This window comes from Vipera berus (genome assembly GCF_964194415.1).
Source record: "Vipera berus genome assembly, chromosome: W".
NCBI classification, from domain to species: Eukaryota; Metazoa; Chordata; class Lepidosauria; order Squamata; family Viperidae; genus Vipera; species Vipera berus.
Window position 1 is genome coordinate 56,744,129 of NC_138210.1, and position 21,947 is coordinate 56,766,075.

The 21,947-nt window shown below is 43.0% G+C and overlaps 1 protein-coding gene across 1 annotated transcript; it reads left to right on the forward strand.

Moving 5' to 3' along the window:
* Positions 1–5,830: 5,830 nt before the first annotated feature.
* On the forward strand, positions 5,831–11,318 carry LOC308676228 (ferritin, higher subunit-like). Its single transcript, XM_081342034.1, has 4 exons — positions 5,831–6,229; positions 7,503–7,649; positions 9,659–9,784; positions 11,000–11,318. The coding sequence occupies exons 1-4, from the start codon at positions 6,128–6,130 to the stop codon at positions 11,159–11,161; spliced, it is 537 nt and encodes a 178-aa protein (XP_081198160.1). The 5' UTR covers positions 5,831–6,127; the 3' UTR covers positions 11,162–11,318.
* The last annotated feature ends 10,629 nt before the right edge of the window (positions 11,319–21,947 follow it).

Genomic DNA, 21,947 nt, shown 5'->3' on the forward strand with positions numbered 1-21,947 from the left:
TCCACTGGCTGAATGTGCCATTTGCAAACCACTGCAGTCAGCAGTTTTTTTTCCTTGCCACCCTTAGCAAAATACCTGGTCCTTGGAGATAATACCAAAAGGGTGGGGAGATAACGGGGTTGCAACTCAAAACGATGTCATCGGTTAAGGAGTCTAATTAAGGCCATAGAGGCCTAACCAGGAGAGTGAAAAGCCCTAATTCAGCAAGCTCCAGGCCTATTAGTGGCTTTTAATTAGCAATTAATAACTTCTTTGCCTTGGGCCCAGGTCGTGGCCTTTGCTGACAGAGCAATTTATAAACAGGAAGGGTTAATATGTACATGTGTGTGCAGAGGGTGGGAGGAGGAGGAGAAGAAATCACATTCCCTCAAGAGTCACATGTTAAGTTGCCCCGGCCAACTTGCCACACCACCAGCTTGATGCGGGACAACTCGCCACAGGACAAGAGTGAAGAATTGAAGAAATAGAAAAGAAAAGAAAAGAATCACTAAAGAAAGGATGCCAACGGAGGGACAAAATAAAACGTGAATGACAAAAATTAAAATATTTTTAAAATTATTCTAAATAATTAAATTGAATCGTTCAATTGTCCCACAGCCAGTTGTGCCATGGCGAGTTGACTGTGGCGAGTTGTCTCATTCCACTGTTAAGGGCTCCTCCTCCAGTCTCCTGTAGTTTCCCAGGCTCCGGAAATTCAATGAAGGCTATTGATGGAAAGCAGGCTGATACAGGATCTTAAGGAGAGGCGCTAATTAAATTGGGGCTGGCTGCCTCGAATGTGTTGACGCCAGTTAATCCAGTCCAAACAAGTTTCCTGATTGAATGGGAGGACGGAGAGTTTTGCACATAGATCTTTTTAGCCCCCCCCACCCCCATTTTACAGCCCTGCTTAATGCTGACTCATGGTGATGAAACACTATAGCTTTATGTCCAGCACAACATGCAAAGCCTATCAGAAAAACAACATGGATTCAAAACAGAACTGTATAAGAAAGGAAAGATAATAAAAATAGTAAGTGGTGAAAAAAGAAAAGAGAAATATTTAAAGAAGCAACTCCAGATCTTTTTCTGTAGTTATAAACCCATTTATGTTTTGTCCTCTCTCTCTAAAGCTACATCATAATTTCCTTCTGTCTTTTCTAATCTTCAAACCCATAAATCACAAATGATTTTTCCCCTCATTTTGTTAAGCAAAATGCAAAAATAAATGTGCTTGAGAAACACTAATCCAGTATTTCTCAAGCTTAGCAACTTCTGGAAGTTGAAGTCCACATCTCTTTCAAGTTTAAGAAACATTGCAACAAGTTAATTTTGTCATCAGAAAAACAACGTGGATTCTGCTGGGGTTTAAATGGACAGAAAATCTGGGAGGTGGAGGGTCTACAAAGAAAGGAGGGTAAGCAAGAAAGTGGGCCTAAATGCAGGTTGGTTACAAGATGCTGGGTCTCATCCTAAATTAGAACAGGGGAAAGGTTTCGTATCAAGGCTAACCTCAAGTAACATGCTACAGTTTGATGAGCAAATCACAGTTGCCTGAAGCTGTGCAACAGTCTAAGCCACAAACCATGGTTTGCAAACCCCAATAGCTGGGTCTAAGCCAGAAACAATACAAAACATATTATGACTTTGCATGATGATTATGACGATGGTGTTATTCATTCAGTTGTGTCTGACTCTTGGTGATTCTATGTGCTTGGTGATTCTGGCGCCAGCCAGTTTTTCTATGCTGGTGTCAGCTTTGATGGTGTCCAGCCACCATGTTTGTTGATGGCCTGGTTTTCTTTTACTGCTAACTCTTCCAAGCACAATTGCTTCCTCCAGTGAATTCCCCTGCATGATGTAGCCAAAATAAGCGAGATGCAGACTTTGCACATAGTTTTAAATACAGGAAGTCTTCCAACTTACAAGCACAATTGGGATGGGAATTTCCATTACTAACCAAGGCAGTTATTAAGTGAGTTACACCCAATTTTATCTCTTTTTATCATAGGTGTGAAATGGATCATGCAGTCATAAAGTGAATTTGGCTTCCCCCATTGGCTTTTGCTTGTCGGAAACCAATTGAGAAGATTGCAAATGGTGATCATGTGATCCTGGGACACTGCAGCCATTGAAAAATATATGCTGGTTGGCCAAGCACCCAAATTCTGATCACATGACGGCAGGGTGCAGAGGTGGGATTCAGCCAGTTCTCACCAGTTCGGCAGAAGCGGTAGCTAATTTTTTTGTTGCCCAGGCCCAGAATGGACTTCCGGAAGCAGCATCCACATAGAGAACCGGTTGTTTGCATATTTGAATCCCACCAGTGGCAGGGGGCTATGACGGTTGTGTAAGTATCTATTAAAAGTCACTTTTTTCAATGTTGTAACTTTGAACAGTTGCTAAACCAATGGTTGTAAGCCACCCTTTTGGTTTAATCTCCAAGGATTGGGTATTTTGCTAAGGGTAGCAACTCTTCAGCTTTACAAGTAGTTTGTCTACTGAGTAGCTAAGTCCTGAAACTGGGGCTTCTGTTCTGTGTTCAAGCCATCGGTCCCGTCTGAGAATACAGTCCAGGAATGTCTGCAGGATGTGGTTAACTTAGTCAAGAAGCTAACTATGAAGGCATCACTCATTAAAAAGCACAGTTTGACTTTTTTGAAAACATCCTGCAGACAACCATTGCAGCCCCTTTCTACGTTCACCCAAAAGTCTTTTCAAACTGAATTCTTCTTCCTGATCAGTAGTCATGGATATTTGCAGTGGGGGGGCCAACACAACATGAATAGTGCCATTAAAGTACATTGCAATGCACTGACTGAGTTGTTTCCTGTACATAAAGACGTCACAGCACGTGTCTCGTTTTGCAATTACGGCTCAGGCCTTTTGCACTCAAGAAAACAGCAAAGGGGGAGAAGATTCAGGGCCTCTTTCTTGAATTGGCAATGTGTATTATTTAATATAGGCTAACATGTGGCAAATCAACCCCCACTGTATTTGGGGTGGGGACCCAGGCTCTTTAAGATTAAGAAACTGGCATGTTAGAAAAACTTTTTTGTAGCAAGGTAGAGTAACAGCGTTCCGTGCGCCTTTGGCGTCTAGTCATGCCGGCCACACGACCACGGAGACGTCCTCGGACAAGCGCTGGCTCTTCGGCTTTGAAACGGAGATGAGCACCGGCCCCTAGAGTCGGAAACGACTAGCACGCATGTGCGGGGGAACCTTTACCTTTAGAGTAACAAAACCATGAACATTACTTACACCAAACAAAATCAAGACAGTTTTATGTTTCCTTTGCTTCTCATACTTTCCATGTTCTCAGCAATGAGCAATCTTTTCTGAAACTCCTTCCTTAATGCTCCATTATTCCTTCCTCATTCCCAAGGGCCAGGCTACACTCTTTCGCAAGAGTGTTAGGTTATTTTTCTTTCGGGAAAAAGGCTTAACATTGTTAAGAATGTTGCCTTAACATCCTGATATAGCCACACCATTCTTTCAATATTATGCTGGAAATAGATAGATTACCGGTAGTCCTCGACTTACAACAGTTCATTTTAATGACTGTTCAAAGTTACAATGGCAATGAAAAAAGTGACTTATGACCATTTTTCACACAACTGTTGTGGCATTCTGTGATCAAAATTCAGATGCTTGGAAACTGATTTGTAGTTATGACAGTTGCAGTGTCCTGGGGTCATGTGATCAGCTTTGTGACCTTCTGACAAGCAAGGTCAATAGGGAATCCAATTCACTTAAGAGCCTTAAGTTACTAACTTAACTGCAGTGATTCACTTAACAGTCGTGACAAGAAAGATCATAAAATGGGGCAAAACTCACTTAAATGTCTCAGCAACAAAGGTTTGGGGCTAAATTGTGGCCGTACGTCAAGGACTACCTATGTCAGGGGTAGGCAACCTGGGCTCTTTTATGACTCGTGTCTGGCTCAGGAATTCTGGGAGTTGAAGTCCACAAGTCATAAAAGAGCCAAGGTTGCCTACCCCTGACCTATGTTAACAAAACAGACAAGCAAAAGATATTGTGGCTTGGTTTACACGCTGCAGTTAGCTAAAATCAAGCTTGTACATTTGTTTCTTTTCAAGACACAACACATAGTTTCCTAAGTTGGTGCCCTACAAGTTGTAACTTCTTTGTTGGCTTAGGATGGAAGTTGTACCTCCAGCCATCTGGAGCAGGGGTCCTCAACTTTAAGACTTGTGAACTTCAACTCCCAGAATTCCTCAGCCAGCAAAGCTGGTTGAGGACCCCTGATCTGGAGGATCCCAGTTTAGAAATAGTAAACCTGGAAATAAATGGATGATCACCCATTGATCATCACCACTTGTGAATGTTTCTGGATTAAAAAATGAAAACAAAGCAAATCCCTTCAGCATTGTAGCACACATGTAAATGTAGATATTTTATTTTTAACTCAAGAGAAATAGTGCTGGGCTGAAGGTCTTTTACTGACTGATCCCTTTCTCGTTATATGAAAGACCTGCTTAACTATGCTCTAAAGGCAGCCAACCAAAATTCACAGGATCTTTACCTGCCTCTTAACAAGAAACGGAGAAATTATTTGGGAACATATCAGTAAGCAAAATTCCATCGCTGATGTGTGTTCTTCATATATTTCCACAGCCTTTTTGAAAGACACCAAGGGAGGCCAACCACACAATTCAAACCCTGTTCTTGCTTTTATGGCATTAGAGGTAGATAAGGTACCTTAATGGCAAGAAGTTGGCCTGATCCCACAGCGGACAGAGATCACCACTTATCACGTCAGTGAGAGAAACCCATTTGGCAATGGGTTAGTCTTCGTGGGATTTCTAAGGGTGGAAGGAGCGTAAGGTAAAAAAAAAAATCCCCTCTTATGGGTCACCTGATGAGGCCTCGGTGGCCAACCCAGGCTTTCGAAACAGCCTCCCACCTAAGATCCAAGGAATCATTTCCCTTTTTGCCTTCTGGAGGGTCGTGAAGACTTGGCTCTCCCTCAATTGTTGAACTAGAAGGAGGCCTGACCTGGGAGGCCTTTGGCCTGGTGTCTGGGCGACTTCTCTTTTTATCGTTGTTTTTATGGATTGCTGCAAGCTGCCTAGAATTATGCTATGAGATACGCAGCCACAGAAGTCTAGCAAGCAAGCAAGCAAATAAATCCAACTGGTTAAAGTTCTTCGCTTACTATTGCACCACAGCAATAAGGATTTTATTTCTCAACGTCTAGTGGATTTTCGTCTAATTACAGGAAAGTGTCTAGTCTTGAGGATGCCTTAATAGTTGTTTTCATTTGCTCCGTGCACGCAACTACCCTGTCCAGGTGACAAAGATCCCAGGTTCAATCCAATCAGAATAGAGCCTGAAAGGGACCTTAGAGGTCTTCTAGTCCAACCCCCACCCCGCTCAAGCAGGAGACTCTAGTCTCCACCATTTCAGCCAGTCTTTTCTTAAAAACCTCCAGTACTGAAGGAGGCACCCACAACTACTGAAAGCAAACTTTCCACTGATTAATGGTCCTCCCTGTTAGGAAGTGTCTCCTTAGTTCCAGGTTGCTTCTCTCCTTGATTACTTTCCATCCATTGTTTCTTCTCCTACCTTCTGGCGCTTTGGAAAATAAGTTGAACACCACCACCACCCCCTTCTTTGCGACAACCCTTCAAATACTGGACTACCGCTCTCCAGGTCAAAAGCGAGGAACGAAATTAAACCGCAGGTCTCTTCCCTCCCCACCACCCCCCAGCCTGCGGGAAGGAGACCGTGTGCACGCTGCGTCACGTGAATCGAGGGGAAGCGGGCGCTAGGGCTCCGGAGCTGTCTCCGCCCAGACTCCGCCTTCAGCAAACCTCCGGCCTGAGCTGGCGAGATCGAGTGGGTCGGTGGCGGCTGCGCACGTCTTTCTGGATCGCTCAGCCGCATTATAAAAGGGGCGCGAATCCCTTTGTCCGGCAGAGCTCGGTTCTTGCTTCAACAGTGTTTGAACGGAACTGGTTCCACCGCCTTTGCTTTTCTTTTTTCCCCCGCCTTGGATCGCTTCTTTCCTCCTTCCTCGAGTTGAAAACTAGACCAGGGAGCGACTCGCTGCTTGCCGATCCTCCACCTCCAGCTGGATCCTCCTTGGGCCGGACGCCGCTGCCTCTTCCAGCCCACCGCAGAAATGGACTCCCAGATCCGCCAGAACTACCACCGCGACTGCGAAGCTGCCATCAACCGCATGGTCAACATGGAGCTGTATGCCAGCTACGTCTACCTCTCCATGGTGGGTATGGGGCAGGGAGACGAAGGCACCGGGCGGTTTGGGTAAAGACAGCTTGGTCTGGTCTAGTGGTTAACCAGGAACCTGAGTTCTAGTCCCGCTTTAGGCTTGCCAAGTCAGCTGGGGAGACTTCGGGCCAGTCACTTTCTCTTCGACCTACCTCGCAGGGTTGTTCTGGGGGAAATAGGAGGAGGAAGGAGGTATGGGGTATGTTCGCCGCTTATTTATAAAAATAAAGGGGCATCTAGGGCGGCAGCCGTCCTCGGCACCCCGCCGTCCCCAGCCAGCATCTCCAGACTAGCTTAGGGTGATGGGAGTTTATCCCCTTCCCCATCTGGAAGTCTGTGGGGAGGCTGATAAAGAGAGAGGCGTAGTCGTGGCTCCGCCGCGGGCAGCTAGTGCAGTAATCTGCTTTCTTAGCTGAGTAACCTAAGGTGGCTTGCTTTCCCGGAGTTTTCTCTAGGAAAACTATAAGAGCAATTGTTCTCTAGGAAAAGAAATGGTGGCGACCGGGGAAAGCTCAAGAGTGGTGAGAAGAGGTAAACAGCACTTGCACACGCACGTGCCCTTTAGCCCCGGGCGCTCTGGAAAGCGGAAGGAAGGCACAAACCAGCCCCCCTTACTCAGGTGTAGACCTCTGGCTTAAAGGGTAGGAATTTCAATCCAGGCGGTATCTTGTCAACCTTGCCAATTTTAAGATGTGTGGACTTCAACTCCCGGAATTCTCCAGCCAGCAGTGAAGTCCACACATCTGAAAATTGCCATGGTTGTAGGCCAGTCTTTTAACAACTTTTTAAGATCTGTGGGCTGAGGGATTTTGGGAGTTGAAGCCCAACTTCTCTAAAAGTTGCCAAGGTTGAGAACCGCTGATCTAGACCCACAGCACTCAAACTATGCTGCCTGGAACCTCGAGAGTTCTATGAGAATCCAATGGTTCAACACGACAGTTTATTGTCGTCATAAAACGGTAACGTCTCCATTCCTTCATTTAACTTTGAGAAGTTTTCTTCAGGCATGTCAAATTTGAAGAACATCAGTTTTAGACCATCTCCATGTTGGCTGGGGAATTCTAGGAGGTCCACACATCTTAACGTTGCCAAGTTTGAAAAACACTGGTGTGTAGACCATAAATTTACCATGCTGCTTCTTGTTGCTTTCCTGCTGCCTTTTTTTCATTTTATCTAAGGAACCTCATGTACTCTCTTGGGTGGATCTACACCAGAAATAGAGATAAGCCTACTGGAACACAAATATAAATTTCTGTTTCTTTCTGCAGGCTTCGTATTTTGACCGGGATGATGTTGCTCTTGCAAACGTCTCCAGCTTCTTTCGGTCTCAGTCACATGAGGAGAGGGAGCACGCTGACAAGTTGCTGAAGTTTCAGAGCCAGCGTGGTGGCCGGGTCCTCCTACAAGATATTAAGGTATAATAAGTGTGGCTCAAACTTCTGCCTCTCTTAATAAGAGATATCGAGAAAACTGTTTTCTTCAATCTGGGTGTCCTCCAGATGTTCTGGGCCTAAAATTCCTATCGCTCAATGAAATACAACAAGAAAAACATTAGGGCAAGTTTAGGCTTGGGAGAATATCCCAGAAATGGCAACACTGTCCAGGTGCTGAGAGATTAGGAAAAAGTGCTTCAAAGAGGCTCCACCTTAATTAACTCATGAGAAGTATGGCTGAAAAATTCCTCTTATGTTTTTCAAACATCTGTACAATTAGTTCTTGACTTAGGATCACCGTTGAGCCCAAAATTTCTGTTGCTAAGTGAAACAGTTTTAAATGACTTTTGCCCCATTTCACAACTTTTCTTGCCGCAGTTGTTAAGTGAATCACTGCAGTTGCCCCAAAAGTGCTTTTGCAAGAGGCAACTGGACTGTGTTGGATTTTTTTCTTCCTCACCCAAGAAGCTTCTTCAGCTCTGACTGGATGGTGGGGAATAGAACGATCATCACCATCCAGTCAGAGCTGAAGAAGCTTCTTGGGTGAGAAGCGAAACATCTTCAAAAACAAAACCAAGTCCAGTGGCTCTTTGAAAAAGCACCTTTGGGACAACCATGACCTGAATGACTGAGAATCTCCATAGACAATCACTGCAGTTGTTAATTTAGTAACACGGTTATTAAGTGAATCTGGCTTTCCAATTGACTTTGCTTGTCAGAAGCTTGCAAAAGTGACCACATGACCCTGGGACACTGCAACCATCATGAGTCAGTTGCCGAGCATCTGAATTTTGTTCATGTAACCATGGGGATGGTGAAATGGTCCTAAATGTGAAAAACAGTCAAAAGTCACTTTTCCCAGTGCCGGTGGGACTTCAAATGGTCACTAAATGAACTGTTGTAAGTTGAGGACTGACTGTACTTACCCTAGCTTAACATTAAATATCCCTTTCTGAATTTAGTGTCATTATTGAATTGCTTGGTCCTGCCAGCTAATTTAAGCCTATAGTCCCTATTCAGTGTGGTTCTGCAGAGTTTGATGGAAGTTCTAGTCGCAGCAAATTTGGAAGGCACCAATTTGGGGAAGGGGGTGTTATAGAATGCCTATAACAAGATTGGGGGGGGGTCCTCCCTGAGTCTGGATTTACATATCACACCGAGCCATAATGGCTGTATTCATATAATGCAATCATCCATGAGTTACTTAACTGTGGTGATTGAGTTAACTACCACTGATATCCCCAATGTAAGGGACCTACAAGGATTCTGCAAATCTTTAAAAACATGGTTTTGCTCCAAGCCCTGGACTTTATTTTTGTTTAGGCCCTGGTGATTTTTTGTTGTTGTTGTTGTTAAGGGAATGTGTAATAAGCCTGTCTGGACATGTTCCTTTCTTTTTTTTTAAAATTTGCTTTCTTTTATTTATGTAATCTTTCCAGAGTCATTAGGCAGTCTCACAGTCTTCTAAATTTAATAAACACATTTGATCATAAACTGACTATGCTGTTTGGGCTTGACCAGGTCCTGCGTTAATGTGCATTTAGCTAGTCATGCAAACTCAGCCACTGTAGAGGTCGGCTTAGTATTATTTATGTGTGTTCTGCCTTTATTATTTTTACAAATAACTCAAGGTGATGAACATAGCCAAGCACACCTTCCTCCTATTTTCCCCTTAACAAGAACCTTGTGAGGTGTGTAGAGCTGAGAGTGAGTGACTGGCCAAAATCACCCAGCTGACTTTCATGGCTAAGGCAGGATCTGAACTCACAGTCTCCCCGTTTCTAGCCTGGTGCCTTAGCCACTAGACCAAACCAGGCATTGTTGTTTATGAACTATGCAACTTTAGCATGTTAACTCTGGCCTAGCATGATAGGTAAACAGCAGCCCTGTGCCAGCCATTAGCCTTGCCAAAGTTTTGATTTTGGGATAAAATGTATCGAGTATTAAAAAGAGCAGCCACAAGATCTAAGCAAGCTGCTTTCCCTCCACAGAAGCCTGAGAAAGATTCCTGGGGGAGCACCGTGAACGCCATGGAAGCGGCACTCCAGCTGGAAAAGAGCGTCAACCAGGCCCTTCTGGATTTGCACCGTTTGGCGAGTGACCAGGGAGACCCACATGTGAGTCTTGTGATTGGGGATTCTTCCCTCTCACCCCCAAATTCCCACTGGGGGCCAATTGCTCATGTCACCAGTCTAAGTTACAGTAGTGGCCAAAATTGTGGAAACCTTTTGGGAAAAGTGTACAGTAGAAATGCCACCTTTGGTTAAGTTTCCACCAATTTTTCTTCTTATTTCTTTATAACTGTAACCTTGTTCACTTGATAATATTATTTTACATTGCTTTCTGGGCAACCAGTCAATTCTTTGCACCATTACTTTAATTTTATTATGTCTTACAAGCTCACTAAATGAAAGGAAAAAAAACTCAACCAACTTGATAGCGATCAAATAACAAATGTCCTCCTCTCAGCTTCAATACATGACATCAATAATTGAATCCTACTGTGATCTGATTGGCTCATTGCCAAAATAAGCTGACACCTGATTGGCTCTCTAAACACTCATGCTCACTGGCTACAATCAGATGAAGGAAAGCTACCTGATATCAACCTAAGCAAGTTGTGCTTCCTTTTTCTGGTTATTTGGCTATAACGTTTCATAGAATACAGTACAGATAATTGAACAAACTTTGTTGCTTTACATTCTCGATTAAATTACCTTTCCACTGATGTATAATTTTATGGTATTATTCAAAACAAAAGTGGTGTTGTATTAGCCATCAAACCTCAGAAATAAACTTTTTCCAAAAGGTTTCCACAATTTTGGCCACTACTGTAGGTTGCTTTCCACACACACACACAAAAAGTTTGCTGAAATGCTCTTACTTCATGCAGGAAAAAAATATATGAGAGCCACTGTAATAACGTAGCTTTGCGATGGCAGTGGAGATAAGAGAGCAAATTAGCAATAAAACTCCCATTCAGTGATTTTAATGGTGATCCACAAAGGTGCCTTCGAAGCAGTAGACCTGAGACTTGGCAACTTCAGCCAATTTGAGCCCTATGCTAGAATAACATGTGCTTTTTTAGAAGTAAATGGTCAAAGTTAATGAACGGATGCGTGGTTAGAATGATGCTGTCTTAGATTCTTACCCTAGATTGAGGTTTTCCAACTGTGGCAACTTAAAAGATGGGTGGATTTCAACTTCCAGGATTCCCCTGACAGCATGGAATTGAAGTCCACATGTCTTAAAGTTGCCAAGGTTGGAAAACCCTGCCTAGACAATGAGACTGCAAGCAGTGTATAACTCTTATCCTTTGTGTCTCTTTCCAGCTTTGTGACTTCTTGGAAACTCATTACCTTGATGAGCAAGTCAAAGCTATCAAAGTCCTGGGCGACTACATTACCAATCTCCGGCGCTTGGGTACAACCCAGGGCGGGCTTGGAGACTATCTCTTTGACAAGCACACCCTAGGAGAGAGCAACAGCAGTTGATTTCACCTTCTCTCCAATTCCTGAGAGTCACTTCCCGTGAACCCACAAAAAACCAGCCCACGTCAATCACTTTTGCTGTGCCCCAGTCAAGGAGGGGCTCCTACCTGCCGTCTCTCATTGGCATGCTTCCAATAAACAAGGGTTCACCTGTTTTACATTTGTGTCTCTCTCTGTGTGTGTATATCTGTACATAAAAAAGCTGGCTGGGTGTCTGGGGCAGCCATTCTCTTGGGGCAACCCACCTCACAGGACTGTTGTGGTGGGGTAAATAGAAGGAGAAACTGTAGGTATATTTGCCACCTTGAGTTACATATAAAGTAACTCAAGGCAGGGGAAAAATCTAATAAATAGAATAGATAAATAAACCAAAATATATGTTATTTTCTGTAGATGGAGTTTCGTGAAGGTTAGCCTCCAGCAATAATGAAGTTGTGCTGCTTGAAATCTTCAGGAGTTAAAATGCTGCTTATAACCTGCTTCTTCAAAATGAAAGATGGGATTTTTTTAGATGGCAGGCAGGGCCTTTTCTTCTGAACTGTATTATACTGAAGCTTTTTATTTCTGCCTGCCAATAGAGCCTTAGGCTTCAGTGATTTCTTGTCTCTTATACAATGGGATGTGTTTGCATAGTAGCTTAATTTATATTGCAGGTGTTAGGTAACAAATCCTATTTTCTAATTCTTTGGGCTAGACTATAAATACATAATGTATGTCTTTGTACCGGATTATATACTTTAGTGGGAGAAAGAAGGAAAACATGTATATAAATCAGATGGTATAATGCTACCTGCCACATTCCTAATGCTGTTCAAATTCTGTTGTCGCAAATACTGGAAGTCTGCTCCACACAATACCATCACAAGTAGATATAAAGACCGCCCAGAAACAAAACATCATATGACCCAATATGCAAATTAAAGTGGAAGATTCCAAACTTCTCAAGCTATTTTGCTGTTCCGTGACTGCCTCAGCCCCTCCTCCCATTCTGTTAAAGAATATAGAAGTTCTTAGGACAGCTTGTGTGCCTTTGCTGTGAAAACCACCCACTCACTTTCTGTACATCTAGACCAGGAGTAGGCAACCTTGGCTCTTTTATGACTCGTGGACTTCAATTCCCAGAATTCCTATGCTGAGGAGGAATGGAGAGGTTTCCATACTGAGCCATGCTGGCTCAGGAATTCTGGGAGTTGAAGTCCACGAGTCATAAACAAGCCAAGTTTGCCTACCCCTGATCTATTCTAGACTGAAGGTTAGACTTCAGTTTAATGGGACAGATTTAATAACTGGCCTGAACAAAGGGTTTCTTTAAATTCTCTGTAGGGCTGTAATGATGTTCTTGTTTGTAGCTTAGTTACTGAAATATTGTAATAATTGTGAACACCCATCAGTAGGGCATGTTAAGACTTTATTATAAATGAAAGTAAGCTTTCATTTGCTTTTTGGAACTTTGGTAATTTAAGAGGGGAGAATAGATTTCATGTAGCACTGATCACATTTTGTGAAATGTTTAACTGTATAGGTAAAGGTAAAGGTTCCCCCACACATGCGTGCTAGCCGGTGCTCATCTCCGTTTCAAAGTTGAAGAGTCAACGCTTGTCCAAGGACATCTCCATGGTCATGTGGCCGGCATGACTAGACGCCAAAGGCACATGGAACGCTGTTACCTTCCCACCGTAGTGGTCCCTATTTTTCTACTTGCATTTTTTACATGCTTTCAAACTGCTAGGTTGGCAGAAGCTGGGACGAGTAACAGGCGCTCACTCTGTTACGCGGCACTCGGGATTCAACCCGCCAAACTGCCAACCTTCTGATCGACAGTGTCCTAACCCACTGAGCCACCGCGTCCCATTAACTGTATAGAGAAGGACAATTTTCTCTTATTAAAACATCATCCCTGAAACTGATTGGCAGTAAGTATAGGATCAAAAACATCTCCAAACAATGCACAAATAATTTATCTAGCTATTACCTTTCACAGTTATACAAGGCCTTAAACTAGAAAAATTAATGGGCATACGCATACTATTGATTAATAAGCTGAGTACCACATCCACGCACACGGGCAATGTAACAGAATGCCACAGACTGAAGACAGCAAGGAAGGCTATTTATTATTTAATTCTTGAATTTCAAAGAGGCTTCTACTACGAGGGCCCCCAAATGCTATCATTTCAGAAGACAAAGGGAGTAGATTCAGCTAACATTTGAGGGAGTAGGTTCAGCTAACATTTGAGGAAGTAGGTTCAGCTAACATTAGGCCTACCTAGGCTTTCTATTCAAAAATTAATACTGGACGGTTTTCATATTCTGCTTTTGCTGTTCCAGATAAAGCTGGCTGCAGTCAGAGATAGTATGCTGGATTAGATACGTGTGTGTGAAGCTCTGCCTTGTGGGTTAGTTCTCTTCTTTTACTTTCCAGCCAAAGCACACTCGCTTTCAGAATACTCCATTGTTTCCTCCTTCTTGTATGGTCCCTTTCATAGATACACCTTGTAAGATGTTCAGACCTTAGGTGGGTGGTTTTGGGGTCCTGCTAGTTTTATTTTTTAAATAGATACAGATACTTCTGTTCTTAAGCCACTCTTTCAGTTCCTGAAAATCACTGTCACTTCCTCCTTGTGTGCATTTATGTACAAATGTGCCATTTTGTCTACTTAAGGTTCCCTATTCACCCTGCAGTTGGGAAAGGTTGAAGAGAAAAGGAGAAGGGGACAGCACAGGACGAGATGGTTAGATAGGGTCATTGACACAGTGGGTCTGAGTTTGGGCAAACTCTGACAGACAGTGGAGGACAGAGGGGTGGGGTGGGGGCTGGCGTTCTATGGTCCATGGGGTTGCGAAGAGTTGGACACAACGTAGCAACTGAACAACCATAAAATTCACCCCTGAACTCTGGAAATGAAAAGAAATGTTTGAGACCGTGTTTGCTGGATCAAATGTCATTTTGGAGTCATTTCTCCCTCATTTCTGGCTCTCTGTCTTGACATGGCCTGGTTGCACAATGGCTGCTAATCTAACTGGATTTCAAGTAATATATGGTATTTTCAGAAGGCTTCTTATGCTTAGGAAGAAAGGAGAAATTTTTTAAATTATGCCCCATGGAAAAATGTGAAACGAGCAAAAGGCATGAAAGAAACAACAAACTGCATGAACTTAACAAAAGGCATTGTATTGAATAATCTCAGCTAAGTCAGTGCCAAACGTATCTTTTATCACTAGGCAGCATGGCTGTAAGCCAAAAACAATGGATGCTCAACTCAATCTCTGGAAGACCACAATTAGTTACTGAAGAAAATCAATTCTATTGGATTGCTGGGGCTTTGGAACTTCCTAAAGTAATGTTTTTCAACCTTGGCGACTTTAAGATGTGTGGGCTTCAATTCCCAGTATTTCCCAGCATGGAGGAATTCTGGGAATTGAAGCCCACACATTTTAAAGCTACCAGGGTTCAGAAACACTGACCTAAATAAAGATTGTGGAGGTTGATGCCAAACCTGGTTTTCAGTTATAAGGAGCAGGACTAGCCAAAGATATTCCTCACCTCTTGGGAAAGACCAGATACGCTCACCCTACTCACCCCACCTGCAGAATCTGATAAGCTCATGATTGGTTCATCATTGGTGACTGGATCATATCTGGTGCAGAATAGGTTTCAGGAAATGCCTGTGAGCGTGTGCATAAGCACACACACAAGGAGAAACCACTGGTCTTCAAGACAAGGACAATCGGAGAAGGGCTAAGAGGAATCAATGGCTATTCCCAGATATTTTAGTACAGTGATGGCGAACCTTTTAGAGACCGAGTGCCCAAACTGCAACCCAAAACCCACTTATTTATCATAAAGTGCCAGGGCCGCATCAGCATTGTGGTGCCCTCAGGTGGGGGCAGGGAGGCACCTCTGAGTGCCGCCTCTGGCACGCAAAAACCAAGGGCGCAAAAATGAGCCACTGTGCGGCAAGGTGCAAAAATGGCCGCCGCAGCGCCACAGGGTGCAGATACAAGGTGCTGTACCACACAAGAACAGGGCAGGGCTAGTACCACGCAGGCACTAGCCCCACTCCATCTGCAGTGCGTGCGTGCTGACGGCCCCGTGCGCACATGCACACATGTAAAATGCTTCCCCCTCCCTTTTCTTCCAGTCCACCAATCGACAATTGTTGGTGACCTCTGCTCTGCCATCTGTACTCAAGCTTGCTAATCGGCCACTTCGCCTCCTTTGTGCTGGGTGGGACTCCTGCTCCGGGCAGCAGTGGCAGCCTGATGGACCTGCTGCTGGTGGCGGTGGCACGCGTGCCAACAGAGAGGGCTCTGAGTGCCGCCTCTGGCACGCATGCCATAGGTTCACCACCACTGTTTTAGTATCTGGCCCCAGCTCACTGGGCCTAGAGATGCAGTCCACTGTGCAGGTCAGAGGGCTCCTACATTTCAGGGCTTTTAAGGAGTTGGTCACTGGACCCATTCTGGGGAGTTTATGAAGCCACCCAACAAAAATACAAAAATCCCTACTGGGATTCTCAAAAAGACTGCATCTCCTCCAATTAAAAAACAAACAGATAAGATGTGTTTTGGGGAAAAAAATATTTGCCTGAAATCTTTCAACGTAGCTAACCTTCAGAGCTAGACAACACTGAATGTAAAGGAACAAAATTGTAGGGTCGAATGACTTGCAATAGTGGAGACTGACTGACAACTATTCCTCCACAGCAAAACACTCATTCAACTGTATCCTCAGGAACACCCGGTTAAAAGCCTCCCCATAAATGTTGCCCTTTAGACAAGTTGGGTTATCATTCATAGCAAATTCTAGCTTGCATGACAAGAGGTGTGTCAGTGATAAAACAAATCTAGAATTACTCTTCTCTGCACAATGTATCAAGCTTATCTCCTTGGACTTTATCAGCTGGGGAACAATAGATGTATTATGTTGTCGCCTAAACCAATTACAAAACTGTCCCTTCCCCTAGTTTTTATGCTTGTAAAGGAACATGTGAACTCAGAGCTACTGTTTTTTTTAGTTTGCTTTGTCAAGGAAATTCATGGAATTTAAGAAGAGCAAAAGCAAAAAAAAACATCTTTGCCAATATTCTTTGGACAGTCAGTTCCAGAGTCTGATGTGCAAACTTAGTCAACTCTATAAGAAAACTCCATTAAGCTATACTCTTAAACTTCTTAAACTTCTGTATACTCTTTGAGTGTTTGCAAATGTAATTGCACAAATCAGTACAATGTACAATACAATACAACAGGGCTTTTCAACCAGTGGTACGGGTACCACCTGTGGTACGTTGGCACCTGGCAGGTGGTACATGATCATTCTAGCAAAGTGGTAGCGGGGAGGGGAATGAGCTGAACTGGTGGCAGCACCGCACAAGCCTGAGTGAGAGACGGCTGGAGCTGCAGGGCTGTCAGGGCTCAGCAGAAGTGCCAGGATCAGCGCCTCTTCAGGGCTGTCAAGGCTCAGTGGAAGCGCCAGCTGGCGCTCGGCCTTGATCCTGGCACTTCTGAGCCCAGAAGAAGCACCAATCATCTGGAATGTTGCAACATCTCCAGGGTCTTGTGATTTACATTCAGATGCTTGGCAACTGATTCATATTTATGACGGTCACAGTGTCCCAGGGTTGTGTGAAGTGACCAAAACCTGCTGCAACCACCCAGCAGACGGGGGGAATAAAAACCAAACACCCCCCTACCCCCTCCCCCGCTGCCAATCCTCAACAGAAATCCTCACAACTATGAAAGTGAACTGTTGTAAGTCGAGGACTACCTGTACTTCATCACTTTTTTTCCTTTTTGGGGGGGTCATCACGTTTTTGACACCTTGCTAGGCAACTGGTGGTACTCTGATGTTGCCATATCCTAAAAGTGGTCCAATGGGTGAAAAGGTTGAAAAGCCCTGCAGTACAACATACATACAATTCATTTAATGACCATTCAAAGTTACAACAGCACTGGAAAAAGTGAGTTATGTCTGTTTTTCACACTTATGACCATTGCAGCATCACGTGATCATAATTCAGATGCTTGGCAGCTGACTCATATTTACGACGGTGGCAGTGTCCAGGAGTCATGCAATCACTTTTTGCGTCCTTCTGACAAGCAAAATCAATGGGGAAGCCAGTTTCATCTCACCAACTCAACAGCTGTAGTGATTCACTTAACAACGGTGGCAAAAAAGGTTGTAAAATGGGACAATATTTACCTAACAAATTTCTCACTTAGCAACAGAAATTTGGGGCTCAGTTTTGATTGTAAATCGAGGGCTATATATATAATCCACTTGCATGGTTACAGTAATTCCTCTTGTAAATTCAAAGCATAAATACCTTTCTAATATGTTGTAAATCATTATGCGTCTGGAACAAACAGATACAGAAGGTTAGATCTGATAATTACTGGTCCTCATATTATAATTGCAGAATCAATATATGTGGTGAATATTAACTATCTAAGTGTTCTTTTACTACAGGTGACATTGCTCAACATTTCCATTAATTATAAATACGTCATATAAAAAGAGTCATTTGGATATTGCCGGATAGCAGCCTTATCCCTTGAGCTAAGTTAAACCTTCTAAAAAGAAATCCAATTTCCAGGATGTTTTATATCTGCACATTTTTTTAAAAAAAATACTTAGTGCGCTGCTCTGAAAATTTCTATGGGTTTTTCTTACACCAAAGATACCGTTGAAAAAGATGCAGTTTTCTGCTGAAGGGGGTGGTGGGGAGGGCTTTGGTGAATTGTGAATTATACCATTATGCTAATTTTGTAGCTGGTGCCAAATTTTGCTTCATATAAATCAATCTTTACATTGAATTTACATTTTAATTTTCAATGTGAAAGATGGAAAAATGTAATACAGGTAGTCTGCGATTTATGACTGTTTAGCAACCGTTCAGAGTTAGAATGGTACCGAAAAACTGGCTTATGACAGAGTCTTATCAGCGATGACAATTGCAGCAACCTTGCAATCACATGATCAAAATCTGGGTGATTGGCAACAAAGGTGTTTACAATTAGTGTGTGGTCATGTGACAGCCATTTGCAACCTTTTAAGCTGGTTTCCAATAAGCAAAGTCAAGAGGGGGATGGGGAGAAACTGGATTCATTTAACACCCACCCCCCACCCCTGTGATTCACGTTACAACCATGGCAAAAAAGGATGTAAAATCAGACGTGACTCCTATGAGAACTGCCTTGCTTAGCATTGGAAATTCTGTCCCAACCATGGTCATAGGGTCAATGCTACCTGTATTAATGTTTTTATATTGCTTTGATGAGAAGAAATCATACAAATTGTATAGGGCTTTTTAAACTTTAAAACCATAATGGTTAGCAAGGCATGAGTAGACCTTGTTTGGTCTTACAATATAAGCTAAGTAGGATTTGACCTGGTGATTACTTGAATAGAAGATTTGGTCACAATTTTTATTTTTATTTATATTTTATGCCATCCATCTCCCCTATAAGGTGACTCTGGGCAGCTTACAGATTACAGAAAGATAAATAAAGAAGTAATTAAAATATTAAAACTATGCAAATTAAAAGTTTAAAATTAAACAAAAACCCAGGACTAAGAGACAGATAACAGAGGGATGAAGTCTTATTATCCCATCAACCAACTCCAGTGGTGAGTGTCCCACTCCCCTACAAATCTCAATGCCTGTGATATGTTTTTAGATTGGGAATTCAGAGGAAGCCAGAAAAAAAACCCCACAAGTCTATCACATTACCAGTTCAGTTACTTTTTTAAAATTTTATTTCTGGTCGACTAGGCTGGGAAAGAAAGCTACTCCTCACTAATGAAACCTGGTTACAGATGAACTAAAGAAAGAAAAAAAATACAGTGGTTCTTGTAAATTTGGTAACACTAATGTGTATACTACATGCAGCGTTCTGTTAAAAACTTTGAAATGATTTCGAAGCATACTTACTATTCACAGTTAAACTGGGCATCTTATTTGGTAGGGAGAAAATTATGACTGGAAGTTACTCATAGAATTTGTGAAACTATATGAAATCATTGTTGGGTTTTCCAAACCTGGATAAATGGACAGTTGGGGAGACAGAATTCCTATCTGTGTTCGGTTTTAACTAGGGCAGGGGTAGGCAACCTTGGCTCTTTTATGACTCGTGGACTTCAACTCCCAGAATTCCTGGGCCAGCATGGCTCAGCTTGGAAACCTCTCCTTTTCCCCCTCAGCATGGCTTGCTCAGGAATTCTGGGAGTTGAAGTCCACGAGTTATAAAAGAGCCAAGGTTGCCTACTCCTGTACTAGGGCTACCCTCCATACAGCTGCATAGAACTAAAATTCCTCATAACTCTGCCACAAAATCCTTGACTGAATACTTTGTTTCGCCCAAGAAGCTACTTTAGAACTATGTGATCTTTGTCATAAATGTGTGAAGTTTTAACCCTCCAGTTTTCATTCCAGCCCAGAGAAACTGACAAGCCTCATAATCTGTGACCAGGGCATTTCACAAAGTGAGGAGGGATATTAATGATGTGTACTGTATAGGTTAGGACTTGGTGATATTCAAGTGTGTGGTATAAAGGTTCTTATGTTCTCTAGTAAAGGTGGTGGTAAGTTACGCATCTTAAAGTCACAGGCTGTATTATGGGTGGATAATGGTCCGCTCTCTGCCCCTTCTCTTGGGCAGATACACTGGCAGTTGGGAGGACTCTGCAAGACACATGACAGAGATGCATTTCTTTCTTTGGGGGAAAACAAAGGAGGCGTGGCCAAAGATTTCTGTTAACATCTGTGACATTGCAAACTAAGTGCCTTAAAGTAAAGGTAAAGGTTCCCCCGCACATGCGTGCTAGTCGTTTCCGACTCTAGGGGCCGGTGCTCATCTCCGTTTCAAAGCCGAAGAGCCAGCGCTTGTCCGAGGATGACTCCGTGGTCATGTGGCCAGCATGACTAGATGCCAAAGGCGCACGGAACGCGGTGGCTCAGTGGGTTAGGATGCTGAGCTTGTCAATCAGATGGTCGGCAGTTTGGCGGGTCGAATCCCGAGTGCTGCGTAACAGAGTGAGCGCCTGTTACTCGTCCCAGCTTCTGCCAACCTAGCAGTTCGAAAGCACGTAAAAATACAAGTAGAAAAATAGGGACCACTACGGTGGGAAGGTGAGATAAGTGCCTTAGCACTGGCATTAATGTCTCATGTCCATACAATAGGGGAAGGGGGCTGGACTGTGTCAATGCCCACCATCTTGCAGATCTTGATTCCACTTCTGAAGGGTGTCCCTGTGATGCAATCTATTTTTATGCCAATTCAGGATCTGACATCTCTTCCTCCTGTGCCACCAGATTCCTCTTCATTTGATTAAGTTCATGTAGCAAGCTAGGCCACCAGCTAGCTTCCTTAGCAAGTTGTTGGCCCATTGGCCATAATAACATTTTCATTTATCCGCATCCTTAGATTTTATGCAAACCCATTTATAAATCTATTTCTTCCTTTCTCCGGCTTCCTGGAAGCAGAAAGACAAAGAGTTCAGTTTCCTCTTTTCATGGCTCCTTTACAGATCTGATTCTTTCACAATAACTCATCATGGGTTTAATGTTGTCATCTTTAAGAAAACAAGTCAGGCGGAGGGGGGTGGTGGAAAGTGCACTGTCAGAAGTGGATAGCTGAGTCACATGAGATTGGGACAGATAGGTTTAAAAGAGAGCAATATATGACAGCTTCCCCACCATGGCTGCCTCCTACAATTTGCAGAATTCTCAACTAACAACTGCAAATTGACTAAGAGGAGAATCGTGAGGAACAACAATCTGTCTTGCTTCTGGATTCCTTTGTCAAAGGACTCTGTGTCGTGCAACATTTCTGCCAAGGTCATCATCATGTGGCCTGTGCATGACAGCTAGTGGAGAGGTAACTTTTGTATTCAAGAAAATGGAAATGTTAGAAGACAAAATCTATACCTATTCTAATGTGAGAAGAGAAACAAACAAACAACCCCTGACTCTTTGGATCATTGTTTCAGAGATATTTCCTTATCCAAACTGAGAAACAAAATGACCACAGGTGGGAAAAAAGCAATAGGAATGACTTCTGACTTCTTGCCAGCTCCTCCATTGACTTTCCTTGTGGGAAGCTGGCAGGGAGCATTGGAAAAGACAACATGGCTACAGCTGCTTATGGTGGCGCAGTGGCATTAAATGGACACAGCTTTGCCAAATTTCAATCCCACTAGAGAAATGTGTCCTGATTTGGACATATTCTTTAAGTTAACCCATTTTAGGTCTGTTGATTCAAAAATTGTTGGCCTATGATGCATTGTTTTGCCTAATAAAAGGTTGAAAACAGATAAACATGAGACTTTTAGTATATACAGATATTTTGGTTTGTCTTCATCACAAACTACTCAAGATTTCTAGGAAGCGCATCGCAATACCCAAAGACACTAGCAAGTAAATGTAATCAAGAGGCAAACATTGTTTGGGTAGGATACAATTTAGCAGATACTGGGTTTTTTCCCAGCATAAATTTGCAATTGTCTATAATTATATGTGGTCAAACATTCCAATGTCCTAAAAATGAGAGTGGGAAAAATTTACCAGACACCTGTCTTTGACTGCGAAGATTCTACAAAGATGGAAAATTCCACTTTCAGTGTATAAGTGGCTGAGCACCCTCATCCCTTTTTATATAATTTTTATTTCTATAATCTACAAAGAAAAATGTAAAAGGCAAATACAGCAAAAGAGAGAGCAAAATGCATAATAAAGTGAAAATATTTGGAAGACACCAAAAAATAAAAGAACTCAGCTTATAAGGCAAG